We start from the raw sequence: 22,345 nt of genomic DNA, 5'->3' as shown, positions 1-22,345 counted from the left end.
GACTTCCCTCTGCCTGTTCAACACTTACTAGCTATGAAAATTAAAACCGGTGTATTGAAGGCAATGTTGTTAGTATGAACGGTATTGTTTCAAAGGTAACAAGGAAAAATGTCAATATGAAGACAAGAGACCTTCAGAAATATTAACTAGCAGATGTTTAGTTATTCAAATGTAACTGAAGTCATGTTATGCCTGCAACGAGGTACTGGGATTGGCCGGGATAGGGTTACGTTTTCTTCACAGCAGCCTGTTCGGTGCTTTGGATCTGTGACCCAAACAGTGCGGGTAACACATCCGTGTTTTGGCCGCTGCCGCGCAGCACCTGCACAGCGTCCAGGCTTGTTCCCCTGTTCTGTCCCACCGGCGAGGGGCAGGGGTGCACGGGAAGCTGGAGGGGCATGGCCAGGAGGGCTGACCCATATCATGTCACATTGTGCTCAGCAACAGAAGTTGGAAGAAAAGGGAGGATGTTCAGAGTTACGGCACTCGTTTTCCCAAGTAACCGTTACACATGATGAAGCCTTGCTTTCCCACAAGCAAGGGACGTAGTGCATAAACTTCTCATTTTGCTTCACTTGCACACACACACCTGTTTTACTTATTAAATTGTCTTTATCTCAACCCATGAGTTGTTCTTCCTTTTGCCCTTGCAATTCTCTCCCCGGTCCTGCGCCGGGGAGCGAGCGAGCGGTGGGGTGGGGGCTCAGCTGCCAGCTGGGCTCAACGCACCACAAAAGATGACACACATGACAGCCACTTCCCCAAGTCCCCACAGAGAAGCAAGCACGGGGAGGCGTTCTCGGTGGGCAAAGGAGGGGAAAAGGGTCTTGCTTTTACACACTACAGCTATTCCACATGATCGTGCTTTGTCCCAAACTCCATATACCTAAAGTAGTGCTTACAGTGACACCAGTGCAAAAATACATGCCGTTCTGCAGGCACTACTTCTAAATAACGACAGTGTAGTACTTCAGGCTTTGAGAAAAGTGAGGAAATGGGGGACAATGCAGTGTTTTCAAGTATTTCTTTATTATGCAAGTTTACTATCATCTAAAAACACCAACATATTAAAGACCAAGATGGAAACTTTAGCCCAGAAGCTTCTAAGAATGTGTGTTTTCAACCACTGATATGAAGACCTGGTCTATACTGGAAGAGGCATATTTAAAAAACACTTCTCAGTATAAAAAAAAGTTAATGTTTCCAAGGATCAAATAATTTAGAGACATATGCAACAAAAAAAATTATGGAAATCCAACAGAGATTTAAGACAAACTGCTGTTTAGAATTTGCAGCCCTATACAGTAAATTTAAAAGTCTCCCATCATAAGACAGGCATTACAAAATCACTGTCAAAAATTACATTTGACTGCTGGGCTGTTCTGAAGGACTGCTGCTGCCTAAAGTCTTGGAGGAGCAGTCTCTGAGGACTTCCAAAGAGCTCGTGATATCCAGACTTTCAGAACAAGCAGGTCTACACCCTTCTGTAGAACTGATGATGTCCAAAGTTTTGGAAGAACGGGCACTGTAGCCTTTCATACTGGCATCTCTTACGACTATCTCCTGCGTGGACGCAAACTGTAGTGGAACAAAGCCCTCGCTGTCTGCTGTGAGAACAATCCAAGATGAACCTGTGAAGACACGTAAATGTCTGTTTGTAACTTTTCCTGTAATTAGGTATGTCCAAGGTATAAAATACATTTCTAAAATTAAAGGTAAATGCTTCTGTATGTTTACCATTTTTCTAGCAAAAAAAAAAAAAAGCATGGGGAGATACAGGTTGTAGAGTCTCAAAAATAAAGGACAGTTAACTACTATGCGCAACAGCTTTCTGACCAATTTTGCCACTAGGAGACGAGACTATAGTAAATGCACGCTTCAAATAAGGAGAAGGAAAGAAATTCTGAACAGAATTCATAAGCATCCAGACTTGTTTTTAATTAGGTATTCATAAGCTACTTCACAGTGCTTAAGCCGTGCAGATACTGTAAAAAGCAGAAATTTATTAAAGTAAATGAAAAATTAATATCCTGAAAACAATTTAGAAACTGCTTCCATTATGTAATTTCCATATAATTAATTCACATAAATACAAGAGATACTGTACTATACTGTACAAACCCCCTGTCTCTGGTCCATTTGCTATTTGACTTCACATCATTATTAGCATTATTTTTCCAATTTGAAATTGTTTACTGAATCCAAAACACTGACTTCTACCAATTCATATAAGCCAGAAAATTTTCATACTTGTATCTGTTAAGTTGATGAAGAAATAAAATAGAGCTTGTGGAGGGTAAGGGAATTCAGAGAAACAGTTCCAGCTGTTTGTAAATTTACATTATATAACCATGTCACAAGTAAGGTCATGAGAAGATTGTGGCTTAAAAGCATACAACCCTTTTGGCTTAACATCTCATTTAGACCAAACTTTAAAATGAATATAACTCAGGAAATTGAAAATAGCATTCCCACTTTGCCCATTTATCTAGTAATATTTGTAAAATTAATAAAGAAACCTACTGTAACACTACTTGCTTTAAAATTTATCTAGTAAGGCTAGTCACATGCATGATGATTACTCATTCCTGGGCAACCCATTCTGTTAAGTTTACATTTTTAAGCTAAAAATGAGAAGTCAAAACGAACACAGGTAATGGGGAGACTCCTTGCCAGGAGTTGTTGTTCAAGTCTTACAGCTCAAAATAAAATTCCAGTCTGAAAAATTAAGAGATCAGTATCTACAAAACTGTTATTGCTGGGTATATCACACATTCCTGGGTTGTGCCACAACGTTATTGAAACAATGACTGTGTTTCAATGCAGGTAACTGATCCTGCAACGGGAAAACTACTAAACTAATGTAAGATAGTGGTGAGAAGCTTTTCAAGATTCAGTTGATAGCAAATTATCCGACTACAGCTTTATCTGGGTATTGGATATTAATATTAATATATTGGATATAATATTAAACATATTCCAACAACTGCTTAAAGAAAAATAAAACTTGCACAATGGTAAGAACAGCAGGCTTAAGGCCTTGGGATAGTTGCTCAGCAATCTGCAAGTAGACAGACAGCAGACACAGCAGGGAAGTAGCTGGAATATAGCACAGAAGACATCTGTAGTAGTGAGAGAGCATATCCCAAAGGTGTATTTTCCACCTTTCCCAAAAGTAAGCTGCTTAGAATTGACGCATACACAGACACACAGGATGTGCATGGGATGAACAGATAAGAGCAGAGCAGACCACAGCAATAATAAAGGTCATTTTCTTTGCAGCAAAAACTGAAGTGACATGCACTGCTAAATTTTATAGAGCTACTTTTGTGTTTATAAAAAAGTACAGGATTTCTTAAAGGAGACCAGGTGCTGGAACTACAGACTAAAATATAGAAAACTATTCCAAAAGCACCAGTCAACTCTAACCTCCTCATTACTCAGACTTCTCTATTTATTTATGTTTTTGGCTATTCTAAAATACCGGGTGAGGTATTTTCCTGTATAACAAGCTACTTGATAAGGGGGTTTATTACTACTACTACTACTTTACTTTTACTAAACATGTAAAAGTTTACATTATAAAAAAAAAAAAGCAAAGATTCTTCTCAGTAAAAGCCCAGAGAAGAATCTTTATGTTATAAAACAAATGAGCAAACTTTTATTAATAATCTTTCATTATTTATTCCTTGTTTTTTTCCAGATGGGATTATGCACATTGCTGCCGCTCACTGAGAACATCGCATGTGTTTGAAGTGTTTGTATTATTGGATAATTACAACATACCATGTTGCATTTCTACAAGAGAGAGATTGAATATCTGCTGGACTATATTTAGACGGAGTTTACCACCACAAAGAATAACAGCTCGTCTTTCATCTGAATCACTTCTGGAAAGCTGCTTCTGTAAATTCAAGAAAGAATCATTAGATACTGTGATGTATATTTAAGCAGAGAAGTCAAAATGGCATTAATCAAAACAGGATCACAGACATGCCTTCAACTACATCACTCATACAGAAGTCAAATGCTACATTCATTCAGGCCCATTTGCAAGATTTATACTTTAAAGTCTCAGCTCTCAAAGAGATGACCTGTGAGTGATACCAGCAAGTAACTACGAATTCAGCACCTGTCAGAACAACAGGAGAGGAAACCATACGCTGCTGATGAAGAAACCATGAGCTGCATCCACAGCACAATCCTGGCTCTCGTCCTACCACCCATGCGGGACATTTTCCTGGGGAGTCTGTAAAGCAGCATGTTTTCTGTCCTTCCCCCTCCCTAATCCACAGCTTTAGAGGTGAGAACTCCTGCCCATGAATGTCCGGGACAAGGAACGGACTAACAAATCAGAAGGGCTTGTCTGTCTCACCTCTGAGCATCACCGTCCCAAGCCTTAAAATCCAAAAAGCGTCTTCAAAGAATATCCCCCACAGGGCAGAGCAAAGCATTTTTAAAATCTGCAAAAGATCAGTTGTTACCAAAACTACAAACTCTGCCGTTGTGTAGGATGAAATTCATACATCCATACTGCTTCCCAGGGGAAGCCTTCATAACATCTCTGGGCCATGACAAAACCACGATAAAGTAAATTCTGACTCCTTTTCCACTCCGTGGACAGACCCATCCATCCACAAGGAGGGCGTACGGTAGAGGAGAGGCTGGAGATGCACACATGCTCTTTGCCCCCTGCACCGATAAACTCTGCCCTCTCAAAAGACACTGCCTATTTGGGACATTTTGGGTTTCCTCAATATTTTGTAAACTACAGCTAATAACTTGGGCAGTACAGAAACGATCAGGGCTCAGCGCATGAGGTGAGGAACCCTGTTCACCCGTTAACGATTTCTAAATCGAAAATACTCTGACTAAAGTTAAAATTCAGCATTTCCTGCCAGATTTTCCAATGTCACTTGTAATTCAAAAGTCAAACACTATTCTTGCCACAAATCATCAGTGATCAAAATATGTAGGTAAAATTGTAGCATTACTGTAATTTGTGAAGCACCCCCACACAAGCGTCGCTACTCTAGCTCTTGGAACACCAAGACAAGCTGGTATGTAACTCAGTTTCAAACTATATGTAAAAAGAGAGCGGAATATAAAAATTTGTGCTACCTCACATTAAAGTAGGCTTCTAAACAAACACCTCAGATAAAGAAGACACCAGACTTGCCGAGGGAAAACTTTCATTTTTCAGAGTAATGCCCCATATATAATTAAGATTTAAGAGAGCTAGAAAAATCAGAGTTTTTACAATTATTAAATGTTCACAATAGAAAACAGTGAAGAGCATGAGAGAATATCATCTAGGACTTAAGAGCTCAATGCTACAAAAGTTGAGAGTAATAACTTTTTTCAGTTATAAAGCTGAAAAATAAGAGCTTATTGAAAGGAAAATGGCAGACTTCAAATATTGACGAAGGTTTATTAATCTGACTTCTAGAAGAGACCCAGTAGATTTGTGTCATATTTTGATAATCAGGTAACTTCCACTTTCTAGTGTGAGATTTGAGAGTACCTTCTTTAAGCCAAGGAAAGTGTCTTTCACATGAAATTTGATTTTAAATCCATTTTTAAGCTATGTTAAGGGCATTATCTGTTGCGTCCGTAAGGGTCTCTTTCCTTCTCAGATGGTGCTCTCAACACTAATTAGCAACATTTCTGTTTCAGTACCAAAGCATTTTTCTTTGTTTCAGTCTCCATTATTTTAGTTGTCCTCACAGGAGGATGGGAGATTGATACCAATTCCCATACATGGAAATTTTCACTTGCCTAATTTTCTAAACAGAAAGCTTCAGAAGTTGCCTCGGAAAAACATTACCTTCCTAGAACTTCATAAAACTCTTTAATTCTGCAACTGAACTGTCACACATGGGCCCTCTGGAGCCCCAGCGGCCCCTGTGCAGCAGCAGACAGTACGCCCGCTTGGGTCAGAGGCAATGGGCTCAACCCCAGCACGAGGTGGGGACACGGGGATGCATGTTCCCAAGTATTACATCGCTTTAAAAACACTGAAAGCCTGCAGAGTAATGGGAACAGCATGGAAATCTAATCCTATTGACCACTACATGATAATGGTCTTTGTTTTTTTTTCCTTCACAAAACCACCTGTTTTTACCACTGGTGCAGATAGCTGTGGAAGAATGAAAGCACTACTACAGCATCCATCTGAAAGGGCAGTACTTTTAGATACATTAGTTTAAGTCTAATTTAAAAAATTATCTGAAATATTTCCCTCATTCTACCTCCCATGAGAGAAAAATACAAATATGTAGTTTTAAAAGAACGGTAAATAGGGACTGAGATGCAATTACAGGAAGTGTAGGGAAGGACAATGTTACCAAGCCAGGCTTACGTAAAGCCTGAATAAGTCTAAACACTCCTCCTATCTGATTCACCTGCATCCAGTGAGATCATGCTTATGTACCAAATTTGCACATACTAAACATTCACAGGATGTCATTCTTCCTGCACATAATCTGACAAGAGTTAGTGTTTTAAAGCCATATAAAGAACATACATCCCTAAAAGGATTTATCACTAAAGCTTCCAATATTAAGATTACCTGGCAGGTGATGTTAAGAAAAGAGGGTTCCTGAGAGGATGGGTACACTGGAAGATTTCTCTTCCCAGATTTTAGCAGCTCAGTTAATTCACAGAGATGGTGCTGTAATTCCATGAAGTTACTAGACAGTTTTTCTACATTTTTTGACAAGTAACTCGCCTCCTTTTCACTTAAGAGGTTATTCTTGTAAGAATTTGGTATTTTGGAAACTGCATCTGCCTGCCTTTTTGGAGAGGTTGGCTTGTTAGAAAACGCCAGCGATGTGGCAGACAGTGCCACAGTCCGATTAACTGGTTCGGCATCGAGAGACTCAACAGCTGGAGGAAAATTCATGGAAATCCTTTTATCCTTGAGGTCACTTGTGTTCAACAACAAACTTTGCTCATAAACAGGACTCTTAATTTCTTCAATGAGTTTCCTTCTGCTGGTAGGGGACTGAATGGCAGCACGATCTGGTATCAAGAGTCCACGGCTGAGAGGGTGAACACCTGTAGAGAGATCATGAGGTATGTTTGCAAGGTTCAAACTGGAGCTCCCATTAACTGATGCAGATGCTGAAGGACCTGTTTCAAATATTAGTTCCTTAATCATCAACCGGATCATATATTTGTCTGATCTTGAAGAGGGAAGAAATGCAGGGTCAGTGAATTTTTGTCTTCCAACTAGTATCAGTAACAATGTATTGGTCAAGAAGCACAAACCCTTTGGTTTCTCATTTTTCTCTAGCTGAATTTGTTGAATATTGGGTAAATTGGATGAACTCAGCGAATAGACTAAAATAACATTGCAAGTATTGGAGGCAACTGATACAGTTTGAGTTTTGGGGTCAAAAGCCATTATATCAGGAACCAGAATGCCTGGGATGCTAACTTTTTTGGTAGAGGTAACCTTTCTTTCAAAAGTCACCAAGATGAGATGTGAAGAATCTTGGCCACTTCCCGTTAGGTAGTCCTTAGGCCTCAGATGAAGAAGAGGGCTTGAATCAGCACCCTGCTTGCTAGAAAGTATGTGAGTTAGATCCACAGGAGATGTAACAACAGACAAGGGCTTCTCGGAGTCCAGCGACTTCTTCCCCCCATCCATGGAATACTCTTCCTCACCGCATAAGCTGGACTGCGAGGGGAAGGACTCTGTTTCAATGCTTGCTGGAACTTCAAATGCAACACCAGCATTTAAGCCACAGATCTTGTCTAGAGGAAGCTCAGTGGCAACTGCAATTTGGAAATTCAGAGTAGCTTCCACAGCACAGATATAGCCACCCACATCAAAGACTGGGCAAAAAGAACAAGCATTCAGTGTTTTCTGAGCATCATCCCAAATATAAGAATGAAGGGCACTGCCTACTCCCACTACTAAGCGACTGCCTTCCTTCGTCCAACAAGCGCAGTGGATGAGACCACTGCCTTTAATATCTGCTTTAATTCTGGAGTTGTTGAGATGAACAGAGTGTAAGACAGAGGCATCCCGTGTTGTTAGCACAGCCAAGATCTCCTTCTTCGGATGCCACACACAACCTTGGGGGAGCACTGGAAATGGCTCGCTGATGTCGCAGATCTGAGAGACTAAGAGCTTATTTCTTTCTGTAACATTAAAACAGAGCTGCCAAATGGTGATATGCTTTTTATGTTGAACAGCGAGCAGAGCGGGGGCATCAGGGGGACATGGGCCCCAGTAGAGTCCGTGGACATGTTCAAACTGACCAACAACACTCGAGTCACCAAATTTTGGTTCTCCGTTATGAAGGTGTAAAGAAGTTAGTATCACCTGTTTCCCATCTGTCCAGGCAATACCATGCACAGGGTGAATTGCTTGGTACAAGGCATTAAGGCCAGTTCTGAGAAGCTTCGCCTTTCCTAGCTCCATGATTTTTAATGTGGGACATCTAAACAAATTAGAATGAAAAGAAAAAAAAATATTATTGTAGATGACAGAGAACAATACCTGTATGATTATTTACCTTATGACCCTGCCAGTGCTGGATCCTTCCTTCCCGTGAAGTCAATATACACGTAATGTTCATCTACGCTTAATCCCCAACCCTAGAATTTTTTGTTTCTGATGTTTCCACAGTGAAATGCAATTTTAAGAGAATGAAACTTTGCTGTTTACATAGGCTTAGTTTGCTGCACTTTCATAGCAAGACCAGTCCTTTCATTCTAATTGGCAGGTTGCTGCTTCTCAGAATACATTCAAATTACTTTAGTATTAAAAATTTTCAAAATATTGCCTCTCACTCTCAGCTTCATGGACCATTTGTGATCAGATAATGTAATCCCTTAGCAGTATAACCAAGCATTAATGCATTATCCATAAATCTGATCCTGTATTAAGTGGGTGAGAACGAGGCATTTGTATCGTTGTTCCAGAAAGCTCTCTAAAAAAGCAAATGCAATGTTGACAAAAGTTAGGATCAAAGCAGATTTTTCTGAGGAGATGCATGAGAAAAGAATTTAAAAGAACTGAGAACACCGGAGAGCGACAAACCCATTTACCTCAGGCATATGCCATACAATGATAGCATATGAATGACTCACAACCTTCAACATCCTCTAAAGCAGTGCTTATATTTTTTCTTTTCCTAAATGATGTCAGAGTTCACAAACCACCTTGTAGCTCACTGCTGTTTGTTGGGTAGAAGGGGTGAAAGCAGTAGGCAGCTGACTGTGCCTGCAGAATGGTATTTACACATACCTGAATATCCATACAAAAATATACATGCATTTTAAAACGCTTTTTCTAAAAATATCTGCAGTAATTCTGGGGACATTTCTATCTTTTGGATATTGCTTTAGGAGTACTTTCCATAATGTCCTGCAAAGTAGAAATTACCATTTTATAGGTAGAAAATAAAACCACAGAAAACCTTCATTCCACTATTTTTGAAAAATGGGCAACATGATTTGCCTGATGTCTCAAGAGATGCCTTTTCTGTTCTCTCTCCAACAGCATGACTGCTTCAGGAGGGAGAATGGGGAACTGCCAGCCATCATCATTCTCTGCAGTCTGTGACCAGGTCTGGGACATCCAAAAGCCATATGCAAGGCACCAAAACTTCAGAAGGCTTCAGGAATTTACACATATTTCTAGTTTTTGAGCTGCGAGCAATCCCTACTCTGTGCACAGAAGCCAATTCACAGGAATTGATGGTTTCCTCACTTAAGATTCTCCATATGATTTTGTTCAGTTGCAAAGCCACGGCACAGAATGAGTTGCAGCTTCAGTAGGAAACATGAAAAACAAGAAGAAAGTGTTTGAGAAAGTCAAGCTGTCAAACTGGGAGGAATTTATCACAATGTGCAGGACCTGGCACTACTCAGTATTTTAATTAACTATCTGTGGATGACCCCAAACTTGGAGGAAGGGGATTGGAAGAATGGATTTCAGAGACTAAAATTAGATAGCAAAGGTTACGTTATGATGATAAAGATAACTTTTTCTCCAACGAAGAACAAATGCAAAGTAATGTACCTAGTAAAGAAAAAAAACCAAACATGGCTATGTCTTCAGGAATCATTCCCTGGGTAGCAGTATAGTAAAAAAGGATCTGGCTTATAGTGGATCACAAATTGGCTATTTCAGTAATGTGAGAATGTTTCCAAATAAGACAGTATCATTCCGGAATGTTTTTAAGAGGGATGCCATACACAAGGGAGATAATTACCCCATTTCCTCAGAGCTAATGGTATCTCCACTGGAGTACAGTAGCACCTAGTTCTGAGTTTAACTGTCCAAGGATGATGGACATGCTTAACAGAGCTCAGGGACCAGCGAAACATGAGAAGAGGGTTCACTCAGTTTGGAGAAGATTGTGAGTGTAAACTTGCAAACACCCACCAGTCTGCTGACAAGAGAACACTGATCCATTGTTCTTCAGGTCTACTCTGGGTAGTGCAAGATAATAATCAGCTTAGTTTCAACAAAGGAGATTTAGGTCAGCTATTAAGGAAAAATTCTAACTATAAATGATAGCTAAGCATTGAAGCAAGTAACCTTGGTGAGGGGAAGAAGGCACTCCATGAATTTCATAATCTGTAAGAGCCAATTAAGTAAATGTCTGGCAGGAATAAGTTTAAGTACACTGGGTCCTCACGGTAGGAGACCACTTGAGATACTTCCCCACCAACTTCTCCACCGGTTCTCCTCTAAACTCCAGTATAATCAACCTCAATCTCGTTAAGCAACCGCCACTTGCAAGAAAATCAAAACGTTAGTTTTTCGTTCTTTAGTGCTCTGAATCACACGTACACCACTGGGCAATACTTACTAATCGAAGGGAGATGATAACGTGCCTCATAAGATATGCTAAGATACTAAGCCTCCTGGGCCATCTGGATAGTTCCCTGCGATACAAGAGACGTTTTACGCTATCCCCAGCGGACCTGGAAAGGCAGAAGCGGCAAGGCACCCGCTGGCCACTGCGCTCCAGCCGCCTCCTGCCTAAAGCCCCGCCACTCGGCCCACCACCGCTTCCAGCTGCGTAGGCCATGGCACTCGGGGCGTCGAGATGTGCCGCCACCGGCGAGGCTCCCGCCAACCACCTCCCTACCGGCGGGCAGCGCCCGCCGCCCCGGGCCTCGCCTCACGCCCTCGCGCCCTCCCCGGCCCGGGAAAGGCCGCGTTCCCCTGAGGCAGGTGTCCGGCTACTGCCACAGCCGTGCGGGCGGGCCGGGATGCTCGGTAAAACACGGCGCCTGTCCTCAGCCCCACTGGGTAGCCGGGGGGGCGCCGAGGAGATGCTGCGGGGGGATCCTCCGGCAGCCGCCGCCGCGGTGGGCTCGGGGCGGCCATGGCATGAAGGCAAGGGGGCGGCCAAATCCGCCCGCCCGCGCCGCTTCCCCCGCACCGCCACCCGCCCTCACCAGCGACCCGCCGCTCCCTGCGCGGGCCCGTCCGCACTGTTATTCCCCACCTCACCCAGCGGCCCTCCCGCTCCTTCTCCGCCTTGCCGCGGCCAGCAGCCTCACCCGACCGGCGGCTCAGCCCGGCTCCGGTGAAGCGATCCCCACGGCCGCACGCCACGGCGCTGGCTGTGGCGGGCACCTCCCGGGCACCTCCCGGCCCCAGCCCGGCCCCGCCTCCCTGCCCAGCCCCGCACCGCCGTGCCGCGGGGAGCGGGCAGCGGCGCTCTAGCTGGGCACGCCTGAGCTCTATGACCCAGCAGGCGGTGCCAGAAGGGGCAGGCACTAGAACCACAGCTCCCAGAAGGCAATGTGGCAGGCTGGGGCGGGGTGTGTATGCACGCGCCCCGGCCTCCCCGCCCCGGGTCCCGCGGGTGGCGCGAGCGGTCGCATCAGGGTGCGTCAACGGTCGCCGCTGCTGAGGGGGTCGCGGGTGCGGTGGCAAGGCCTTGTCGCCTCCATCGCTCCCGGGGGCTCGCGTACCCTGTGACGCGTCCGACCCACGGCCCCCTGGCGTGGCCGCACGCGCCTGGCTCCCGGTGAGGCCTGAGAAGGGACCAAAAGGGAGAGGAGACGCCGCAGGCGGGAGGACGTGGAGTGCCCGGTGTGGCGTGCCTGTCCCGTCGCGTGAGGAGAGCCCGGTGATTCGGACACCAGCCGTGCGACTGGCCTGGCCTTGCTACTGGGGGCCCGTTCCCGCCCCGGCGGCCGGAGGGTAGTGAGGTAGACCCCTCCTGCGAGCCGGCAGGTGCGACGCCGATCTGCACGCGAAGCCTGCAAGTTTCAGGAGTTATTTGGATCCTTCTGCATGAGATAAAGATGTAAAATGAGATATGTGCCTGCTTTGTTTTGTGTTTGTTTTTTTCTTTTTCCTTGGTAGGTCACATTTAAGTGAAGCAGGCTTATAACTATGATACAGAACTACTCCAATACAACTTCTTTGGTCCTGATTTATTGCATCGGGCATAACTTCTTATAAGTCTCTGAGGCCTTTTAAAAGTTAATTATACTGCAAGACTGTGTCACTTTGTCACTACTTAGTACTGAAAAGCAGTCTGGTCATCGTACAGTTTTTGAAACCCATACTTTTGATAGGATGTTGAAACACTGGAAAATATGCCTTACAGAGCTGCCAAAGGTGTGAAAAAAAATGCTTGAAATGGTTGCTAGGTCAATTACTACGTATTTGTAAAGTAGCTCAAACTTAGCGAAAGAAGAACACTAGGTGGTGACTTGGCTATATTGCATGAGTGCCTTTACAGAGAAAAATCAGAACTAGAGACTTCTTTAAGTTAGTGAAGGCAGGTTTAACAAGAGACATGGATGAATTCAAATACGCAAGACACGGCTGTGAGTTTGATTGACCACTGGAACAAACTACCAACAGAGCAGATCCTCTACATGCATCTTCAAGTTAAAACTCGGTGACTTTCAGGGACATATTATTTAAATGCAGATTTTGCCTCATCAGAGACAAATTTCTGAGCTAAATAAGTTGATTTTACGTGAAAGTCAATGGCCTGGGATGCACCATAGGTGAGGACATATATCTGTCTGTGGGTTACAAGGTAAAATGCCATGTATTGTCTCTATCCAAAAAAGCTCAACATAATTTGACTGGTTTATACTTGACAGGGCACCTGCCAGATGCTGAAAAATAGGTTAGTGTGTGTTGGAGAAGACTATAAGGAATAAGAACTCTTATGTGATTATACTGGGAAAGGTTGGTGGAAGGAAATTCCCGCCATTCAAACTGAAAGTAGTTAGTTTCCATCTTTGTTCGTAAGCTTGTTCAGCAAAGGAGAAGTGGCCATGGGGTGGAGGCAGGGATGATTAGAGGTAGAGAATAGGATTTGTTTGAACTGTTGTATTTTTGAAAGGAAAGAGTCCTGCCAGCTTCAGACACTTGGTACTGTGACTTGCAGTAAATGACAAAAAAACAACCCCCAAAAACCAACCCAAAACCAGATTTGAGGTAATTAATAGATTTCTAAGGTTTTATTTTTAGTTTGTACACAATTGCCAGCTTTTCTGTGTTGTTCCGCAAATACACTCTTGTGTGTATATGAGAATGTATCAGAAAATGAAGCAACACGGTTTCTCTGTTTTCCTTTTTCTGTCATTAACAACAGACGGGTGCAACTGTAGAGAGAACAATCCAAAACTAGCCCAGAATTGAAAAGGAAATCTGAAAAATGTGCCGTAGAAATCAACTCTTATGTTTGCAATGTATGTGAATATACTCTCAGGGTCGGGGCCTTAGTGTATTATGCCTGTCAGACAGGTGAGTGGAGACGAGCCCTTCTTGAGAGATGGCAATGACGATCTTTTTGTTTGCTCTTGTCTTAGCTCTGGGAGGTACCCACTTAGCACAGTTACAAGAATGGAACAGCACTAGGAATTTCTGCTCGCTCTTGCCTGTGTCTGTGTCGCACCTGGTGGGTTGGTGAGAGTTGTTCACCAGTTCAACTCCCTTCTCTCCACAGAGCTGCGTACGCTTGAACACTTAACGCTGCATTACAGCAGTTATGGGCACAGAAAACACCTGGGGCCCTCGGACATGTGCATCGCGGAGGGTAAGACGGAGTCTGCGCTTTTTATCTTGTTCTCCCTATGGATAACAAAGAAGAGTGGCCAAAAAATACACCTCCTAAGGCCCTAATGTTATGCCCTGTGATTTTTTTAGATTGATGGTGATGCGGTTTGAAAGTGCTGTCAAGCCATCTGTGAATAAGAAAACTTTTAAAGGGGACATGTTCCAGCAGTGAGGCTGGCCGTGTAGCATTTTGACTTAGAGCCTGTAAACCTGAGCCACCAGAGGGCCTTACTAGACAGCAACAGTTTGCTGAGTATAATTTCATTCCTGTAATCTCACAAAGAGTCTTGTTTAACAGTAATGATTTCACATTTTTCTTTCATATGAACTTAAATTGACCATCCATATTAATATACAGAAATAAACATTTAGGAATTGTTTTATCAAGTGGAGAGACCACAATTTAAGAATGTCTCAGAAGGTACTTTCACATCAAATGTTTATTTTTGTTTCCTGTGCTTATAATTATACAAGTAAGTACTTTTAAAGACTTTTATTTTCATCATGTAAATTCTCTTATATGTATAAATGCTAATTGAGTCGTACAAATGAACTGAAAATATCACCACAACTTGTAGTTATTTGCAAATCTGTAAAATGTGGTCAGTTGTATAATATTTTGATTGAAATGGAATTGTCTTAGCCTACCAGAGTGTCAGGATGGTGTGTAGGTAGTTATTGCTACACCTAGGTGTTTATTTCCATGCCCTGTGCTGTGTATCTTAGTTACATAACCACAGGCTGGTTATTTAGTGATATAGCAAGCATGAAAATTGCTGTAGGCTACTTGGCCAGCAGCCACTAGCCATGACTAGTCACACAGCCATGATGTGCATAGCCACAGCGGTTATTTCTCAGTAGCTGTAATGCAAATAAACATCTCTTGTTTTCTTTCTTTTTTTCCCAGACTTTTCAAGCTGTTTACTGCTGATATAGATGATGTGTTTGTTACTTCTGGGATTTAAATGATGCAGAACCCCTTAGGAGGTGTATGTAAGGTACAAAGTGGGGCAATGAAATTATGCAAGGAAAAGTGTTTAGAAAGCTGAAATTATCAAAATCGTTTCCTACAGTCATGCTCATTTAAAGCCTATGTTTTGTCTTTTAAAAATATATGATTACATTGAGTCAGGCTTATCCTTAAACATTGAACAGTCCCTGCATTGAGAACAGATCTGCATTCTCATAACTTAATTTGTTGTATCATTTGGGCGTCTGCTTTTCAAATTAGTGAAACAAAACAGTAATAAGAATATAGGACAGTCTGAGAAAGAAGAGTATGAATACCTGTTAGAGGGAAAGAATAGCAGGGAAAGAAGGTGAAATGGATGTGATGGGGAGACATGCTATGGAGTTATTAGTTATGCACTCTGTAGACTTTTTTCTTTGCTCTTATTGAATATGTACACATTCAAAGAGCATAATGTTATAAGGGAAAATAATAATTTGAATATACTTTCTGTTAACTTTATTAGCATAATTTAAAAATATATATTTAATCCAGGTTATGGATACTACTGAATGGGCAAGTTGATCTCATCATCTTATTTCTTAATGGGAAAACTTAATGAGGCGCTGTCATGTAATTTAGACCCCTGAAATATGATGTGGTAAAGTCTAGGATCAGCAGCTAAAAGGTACTTTTTGTTACTAGATTAAAAATGTTTCTTCTTAATTTTGGGAGGTGATTAGTAAGAAAGATAATATAAGACAAGCAGTTTTGCAGAAAATTGCCTAGAGCCGAGTCAATATCATGCTGTTACAAGAAGGCAGACGTCATTGTGGGATGCGTGAACATGATCATTGTGTGATGCGTGAACACGATCATTGTGTGCAAGACACACGAGTATCTTGTCTGTTCTGCTTGATGTAGTAAAGCCAGAAGAGGTCACAGTATTTCCATAGTGTAGGCAAAACTGAATGTTATGCTCTGTAGTGCAAGGTCTTGCAGGGGGTTCCCTGTGGCTCTAGGCTTTGAGGAATGGAGAGAATCAGTGAAAATTTTGGGGAATAGGATAGTGACAAGGTGAGTGGGAATTACTGCTTTTCTCTGCAGCGGTAGCTACCATGCCCCATCTCCTAAAGCAGCTACCACTTCACATCTCAAGTCTGCCTTAGCAGGTTGGACTGCAGCAGGTCCAACACTTTGCTGGTTGTTGTAGAGACAAAGGAGATGCAGGCTGTTGTCTAAATTAGGTTTCAAACAGCTGATTATTATCTACACTGGGAAGAAGGCATGGGCAATGTAGAAAACTCATACGGGAATGTTTTTTCATCCCCTGCAATTGTTCACCCTGTGACAGCCTACTTTTTCTGTATGTAAAAACCTACACCGTTGCCTTTTCTATGTCTGAAACAGGCCTTCAACTAAATTCTAACTCTGCTGCAGTTTAAGAGAGATACTGAATGCTAGCATAAGGCAGAGTAAAAAGAGGTCCAGGGTGGATGTCTGTGAGAGAAACTGAAGGAGTGGTATTGCTTAGAGAAAAGAAGACTAAAAGGAGACATAATGGACATAACAGTTTTTAAGTATTTAACAGACAGCTGCAAAAGATAAAGGACATAAACCATGAATAGTCAAAATCTCTGTTTTGGGGCAGGAAAATGGACCTTCCTGTCCACTGGCATAAAGTCAAACTAACGTACTTGCACTGCTATGAAGGTACTAGGAAGTAAAAATTAGTCTCCTGACTAGTCACACTGTTTGTTGTGTACCTTAAATAATATGCAAAAGCAAAATAACATCATGTATGTTAAAAAGAGATAGCCTTTTGAGAGTCTTTCCATTTTAAAATTGATTTGAGTAAAACAATTATGTTGTAAATGAGGATTTTTGATAATCTTTCCAAGAACATTTTCAGGCATACCTCTTCAGAACAAATAATATCTTCTTTCAAATTAACCATCCTTGTACCTGTGGTTAGTCCAGAACCAAGCTAATGTATAAATCACATCGTACAAATATTTAACAATTATCATGCGAGAGAGATTGTTCAAATCTTAATGTTTCTTGTAGGCACCTGGAGTCTTGTGCCACCATATAGAGACACCTTTTCTTCTTCTTCTCTATAAATCTTGCTGTGAGAACCCTTTCTTATGGCAGTAAACAATTCAGTCCTAGATACTTCTATCTTCTACTGCTGCGTTTTCTATTTTCCTTTTATGAAACTGGTCTGCAAAAGCACTACTTTCATCTTTGCTAATTCTTAGGTTAATCCTGCATTTCAGACACACTTATCATGTACAGTTTTCTTTTATGCTATTAACAGGTACAAGTGTTTAGAGATAACGGCATATCAGTGAAGATCAGTGTAGCTACATGTTGTGTTGATTACAATATCATTGATATCTAAATGAAATGTTAATATGTAAAGGTGCACATGGAAAGGGAGATAACAGCTGTATACAAGTTACATGAGCATAAGAATATTTACAAACTCAGTGTGAAATCATGACTTGTTTGAAATTCAAGGGAAATTTTGACAATAATTTGCAGTGGAGCCAGTATTTTGACTTATACTTTTTTTGACTTATTTGACTTATTTTTGGGTGAACTAAGTTTCTGAGGGAAGGATAACAAGGGAAAATACTTACAAATCAAATTGTGACTAGCTTGTTAATTGTTGCTTATGCTATCTATGGTAGGTAAAATGTTAATAAATGCAATTAGCCTTGTAATATGCACTGAAGTGTTAAACTTAAAAAGAAATTTATTGATAATTTACAGGGACGCAGAATTCATTGATAGATAAAAGGTATGAGATGTGATAGCAATGGGCATGTTTGTCATTCATTGGTGTGACTTAAGAATCATGATGCCCTCTTCATTATGCTGGCACAACTGTGCAGCTGAGCCGTAGGTTGAACTGAGAAGCTGCTCCACTTTAAAAGTGTTTTGGTAGGTCTTTTTAGCCATATGAATTTTTGGGTCCATCCAGCGACTGCAAGATGAATGAACAGGGGGAGCAATGGAGAAGGAGAGAGCTTTTTACCAGCATTGCTTTGGAAAACTTCACGTCAGCATCCCACAGCTAAATTTCAGTTAGGGCACTAGAGCTTTTCTTACACAGAAAATTTTTTTGATTGATGAAATTAGTACATTATTGTGAATTTTGTACTCATTTTTAAAATAATGTTCCTGGACTATTTCTCTGGTTTACTTTACTGCCTTTTATATTTTTGAAATGTATTAAGTATGTTTGATTTGAAGGAAGTGACTGTTGCCTCTAAAGTAAACTCATGGTTTGCATTTGTCTGGAGTTTTGGTTCGTTTTTGTCTTGTAGTATTACACTGGTGTTTAGATGTACTGCTCTCCTGGCTGCGTACTCCCTTGTCTGCTGACAAGTGGGAGGGATCCTTGCCAAGGGACAGAGGTTGTCAAGTACTAATGGTTTTAACTGGCAAGTCTGTATAACACTGCAAATGTCACCTCCTGTGCAGGGAGTCTTTCTGTGCTCGTACTGAACGTTGGCACCACATGCCTCCAAACATTTGATCACACCTGGCTGTTCACACATATGTGTCAAATAATAGCGGAGGAAAGGGAAGCATAAAGTTCAAGGACAGTATTGGCTCCCTGCAAGCAGAGGCTGAATTGCACTGAGCACTTTGGAAACTCATATGAGAGGTACTCAAATGTCATTAGCTGGGAGATAATGGCAGTCCTCTACTTCTCGATTAGATAGTAGCACCAGCAGGGAAGTACTGAATCTCAGCAAAATGAGTTTGCATTTAACATAAAGGTTGTGAAATTGCCTCAGTCTGTTAGAAAAATGAAGCCATAATATTGACTAATTAACATATAGATAAATATACAAAATTACTATTAGCATATAAACCACTAATACATAAGTTAATTTCTGTTGCGTAGAGCAATGGAAAATAAATTCATGCTTTCATGTGTGAAATTGCATAACCCCTGGAATTTACCTCGCCTGATTTCACATGCTTAAAAGTTAGGTCAGATAAGTCCAGGTCTAAAGGACTGAACTGTTTCGTAATTGCAGTCAGATACTATATGTTGTTTTCTTAAGAACAATTTAGATAAATGTCTGTCAGGAGTTACTTAAGAATAATTGACACTGGCTTGCGTTAGAGAGAAGGACTCTTCAGCTACATATTGAATGGGGAAAATGGTCCAATGGTTGTGGTTCTCTGTTAAGACAGGAAAACCTGAAAGTAAAAATGCCTAAAAATATGTTCATGACCCAAGCTGAGAAAACATAGGGAAAAGTGAGAATTGGGGGAAAGGAAGGTAGGCTTGATGATACTATTTATACTATTTCAGTGGTTGAAAATATATTAAAGAAAATGGATACTTAAGATTATTCACATGAATAGAGTTAATACTGTTCTGGAGTAGTAGAGGAAAAAAAAGAAGAACTAGTTGAGGGTCATGCAGGGCCTACTTTATAGACTTCCTTCAGTGATCTTTCACTTTCTAGCTATTATGAAGAATATTAAAGTAGTATTTCATTGTGCAAATTCAGCATTGTAGATTGGCCAGCAGAATTTCAGCTGTCTTTGATTTTGCTGTATTTAATTTTTATATTGTTTTATTATTTTTTTCACAAAATTGTTTTCAAAATAAAAAAAAAAGAAAAAGCCTATCTGGCATACGGAACATCTATTGTTAGCATTTTCCCAAGGAATGGGTCAATACAAGAAACCATGAAGAGTAAAGCAGACTGCTGCATGCTTAGTAGCAAAGTTATGGAAAACGTAAGGTAAGTTTTAACTTCACTTTGAAGCAGATTGTACTTTTAAGTAAAGTTATACCAACTCCTAAAAATATACTAGGATGCATATAAATGTGCTGGATAAAGATGCAGGTAATTAAAATGGAAATTTAGACTTTCTGGTATATTGTTTATTCCCCACAGGCGAAATGTTTTGGAGGAGCTGGTACACCATTTAGTCTTCTTAGTGCCACTGGTATGGCATACTGAGTGTAGTCATTCTGCTTTGACTTCTGATTTAAGCTCCTACTCTTCCTAGCTTTCCTCTGTTTTAATTCCAGGAGACAGACTCCCCTACTGGGTGACTCCGGACAGAAACATAGTGCCAGTAGTCTCATTATTTTTCCAGAGGAGCCTGTCCTTTCTGCTGGTGAAATAAGGAGCCTAAAAGTGGGGGTTAGCGCCTTCATGAAATTTAGGTGATCTGAACAACTCCCTTTTTTCTAAACTGATCAATTTTGGCCCTATAAAATAGCACTTCTGGAGGACGGTGAATGCTTCTGAATCTATGCTTTTCTCCTTTTCATAGCCTACTGTCTGCTCAACTCATTTAGTACAAACTCTATATTTCCACATGCCTTTATCGCTGTTTGTGCAAAAATTTTCTGTACAGCTTGTGCTTAATAGAACAGTCGTCTTACATCTCTCCACTGATTCTCCATCTGTTCTCCATCCAAACCAAAGCTGAAAATTTGTCCTCTGCTTTGCATAAATCTCTTCAGCAGTTCTTCCAGTGCTTTTATTACTTTCAATTTTAACTTTACAGCCCTGTGATAGACACTATCTTATATAAAGATAGTTCTGCACTGCACCCCTAAATAATTACCTGAAAACAAATATTTTTTCATTAATTGTTTTCCATTTTTAAGTGCATGTATATGATTTAAACACTTATTTTCAAATATATGTAGATAATAGTGTGTTCATAAGGGGGGAGCAGTGCTATTCTTCAACATTATACAATTTTAATTGATATATAGTATATTTTTCTTAAACCTTCCTATAAAATTAAGTGTCCAACAAGGTGAACTGAGGTCCTCATTTGTTACCAGACTAATTGTGCTGTCTGATGATAGCACCTTCAGGCAGATTAGTTCCTACTTAGATTCAATAACCTTTGAATCATACATCAGGGGAAAACAATGTCACCAAAGTATAACAAATCCAAAAGTTCGTTAAGCATCACAGAACTAAGTTTTTGAATATTACAGACAGTTACTCCCTGCAACTAATTGTTTTGTCATCTAAAAGTTTATTTACTTCTTCTTATCTCTACCAGCCTAAACTTTGATAGCCATTCAAAGAAGCTCCTTTCACTCCTGATCTTCTCAACATTGTTTGTTCTATAGAAGAGTAATACATGAAAAATTAAAATGGCAGTGTGACAGACTGATAATGAAATGTCTAGTGATAATTATAAGTCGTTGATGCCTAGACATGTGCTGATCTCTGCTAGTTAAGATTTTCACCTTTCCAGAATTCCTCTTTTGGCTGTTGGAACAGCACTAAGGCATGAAGATGACAAAAGGTGGAATGTGAGAATTTCTCTATCAACAAGGAGGTCTTTATGAATAATGTATGTAATGAACTCAAAGAAACTATACAGTACAAATAAAAATGTCTTGGTGTGTTATCAACCTGACGGGCTCAATCCCATTTTTCCTCAAGTTCATATGTTTAGAGTGCAGTACTGTTCCATTTAACATATTTTTTGTGTTTCATTAGCCTCATTTCAGGTGGACCAAACTATGGGACTACCACCCGTAGAAGATAATTTTTGTGATAAAAATTCCCTTTTAGTTCTTCCTTTTGTTGAGCCTAAGTATTCCTCTAAAAGATATCCTCCTATCATTCTAATTAGTTATAATTAAGTTGTATTTTACTTGACCATAGTTAGCATAAGTATTGTGAATACCAGATACTGTTGTAAGACACAAGGATGTTGTTCAAGTGTATTTGCAGGATTAGAAACTGCTGCTTCAAAATATGCTGTGTCATTTAGAAATCAGATAACATTTTCCCTGATCATGCTAAGTCTGTGAACTTCTGTGTTACTTATTTGATTTCAATTATTTGGGCTGATTTCAGTGAAGGAAAGCATGACTTCACCCAAATTTTTAAAGCAGTAATAATACAAATACCTTTTTGAACACAATTTTGATGCAAGGTAGTGGGCAATCCCATTAACCAAACAACTGTAAAGTAATAGATGTGTTTAATAGTTAAAAGGTCAGATTTATTTTGTTGTTTGTTTTTTTTTTCCAAACTGGAATGCTCCTTGAGGCTTCTAAAAAGATCTTTGTGAACAACATAGTACAGATTTACCCAGCTACATTGCATACCTGTGCGTGTAGACGATTTAGAATGATGATTCCTGGGAGGATACTTGCATGAGAAGGACATGATTTATTTCAATGAATTGAAACTGTTTCCTTATTTCAAGAATTGAAACTGTTCTTCATGATATTTTTGGCTGCATCACTGGCATGGTACTAATGCCAAACTTCCAATCAGACCATAGATCTGCTCTCTCGATCCAGC

The 22,345-nt window shown here is 40.6% G+C and overlaps 1 protein-coding gene across 1 annotated transcript; it reads right to left on the bottom strand.

Annotated features, from left to right (window-relative positions):
- Positions 1-1,359: 1,359 nt before the first annotated feature.
- LOC309403141 (WD repeat and coiled-coil-containing protein) lies at positions 1,360-8,559 on the bottom strand (the record flags this gene model as incomplete). The annotated part of the gene is made up of 3 exons (XM_081997171.1): positions 6,572-8,559; positions 3,787-3,904; positions 1,360-1,631 (listed from the first exon to the last, which is right to left on the bottom strand). The coding sequence occupies exons 1-3, from the start codon at positions 8,432-8,434 to the stop codon at positions 1,360-1,362; spliced, it is 2,253 nt and encodes a 750-aa protein (XP_081853297.1). The 5' UTR covers positions 8,435-8,559.
- Positions 8,560-22,345: the final 13,786 nt, after the last annotated feature.

Source organism: Phaethon aethereus (genome assembly GCF_964289735.1).
Source record: "Phaethon aethereus genome assembly, chromosome: 3".
NCBI lineage: Eukaryota > Metazoa > Chordata > Aves > Phaethontiformes > Phaethontidae > Phaethon > Phaethon aethereus.
The sequence above is the reverse complement of the archived record's forward strand: the minus strand, read 5'-3'. Positions and strand labels throughout refer to the sequence as shown.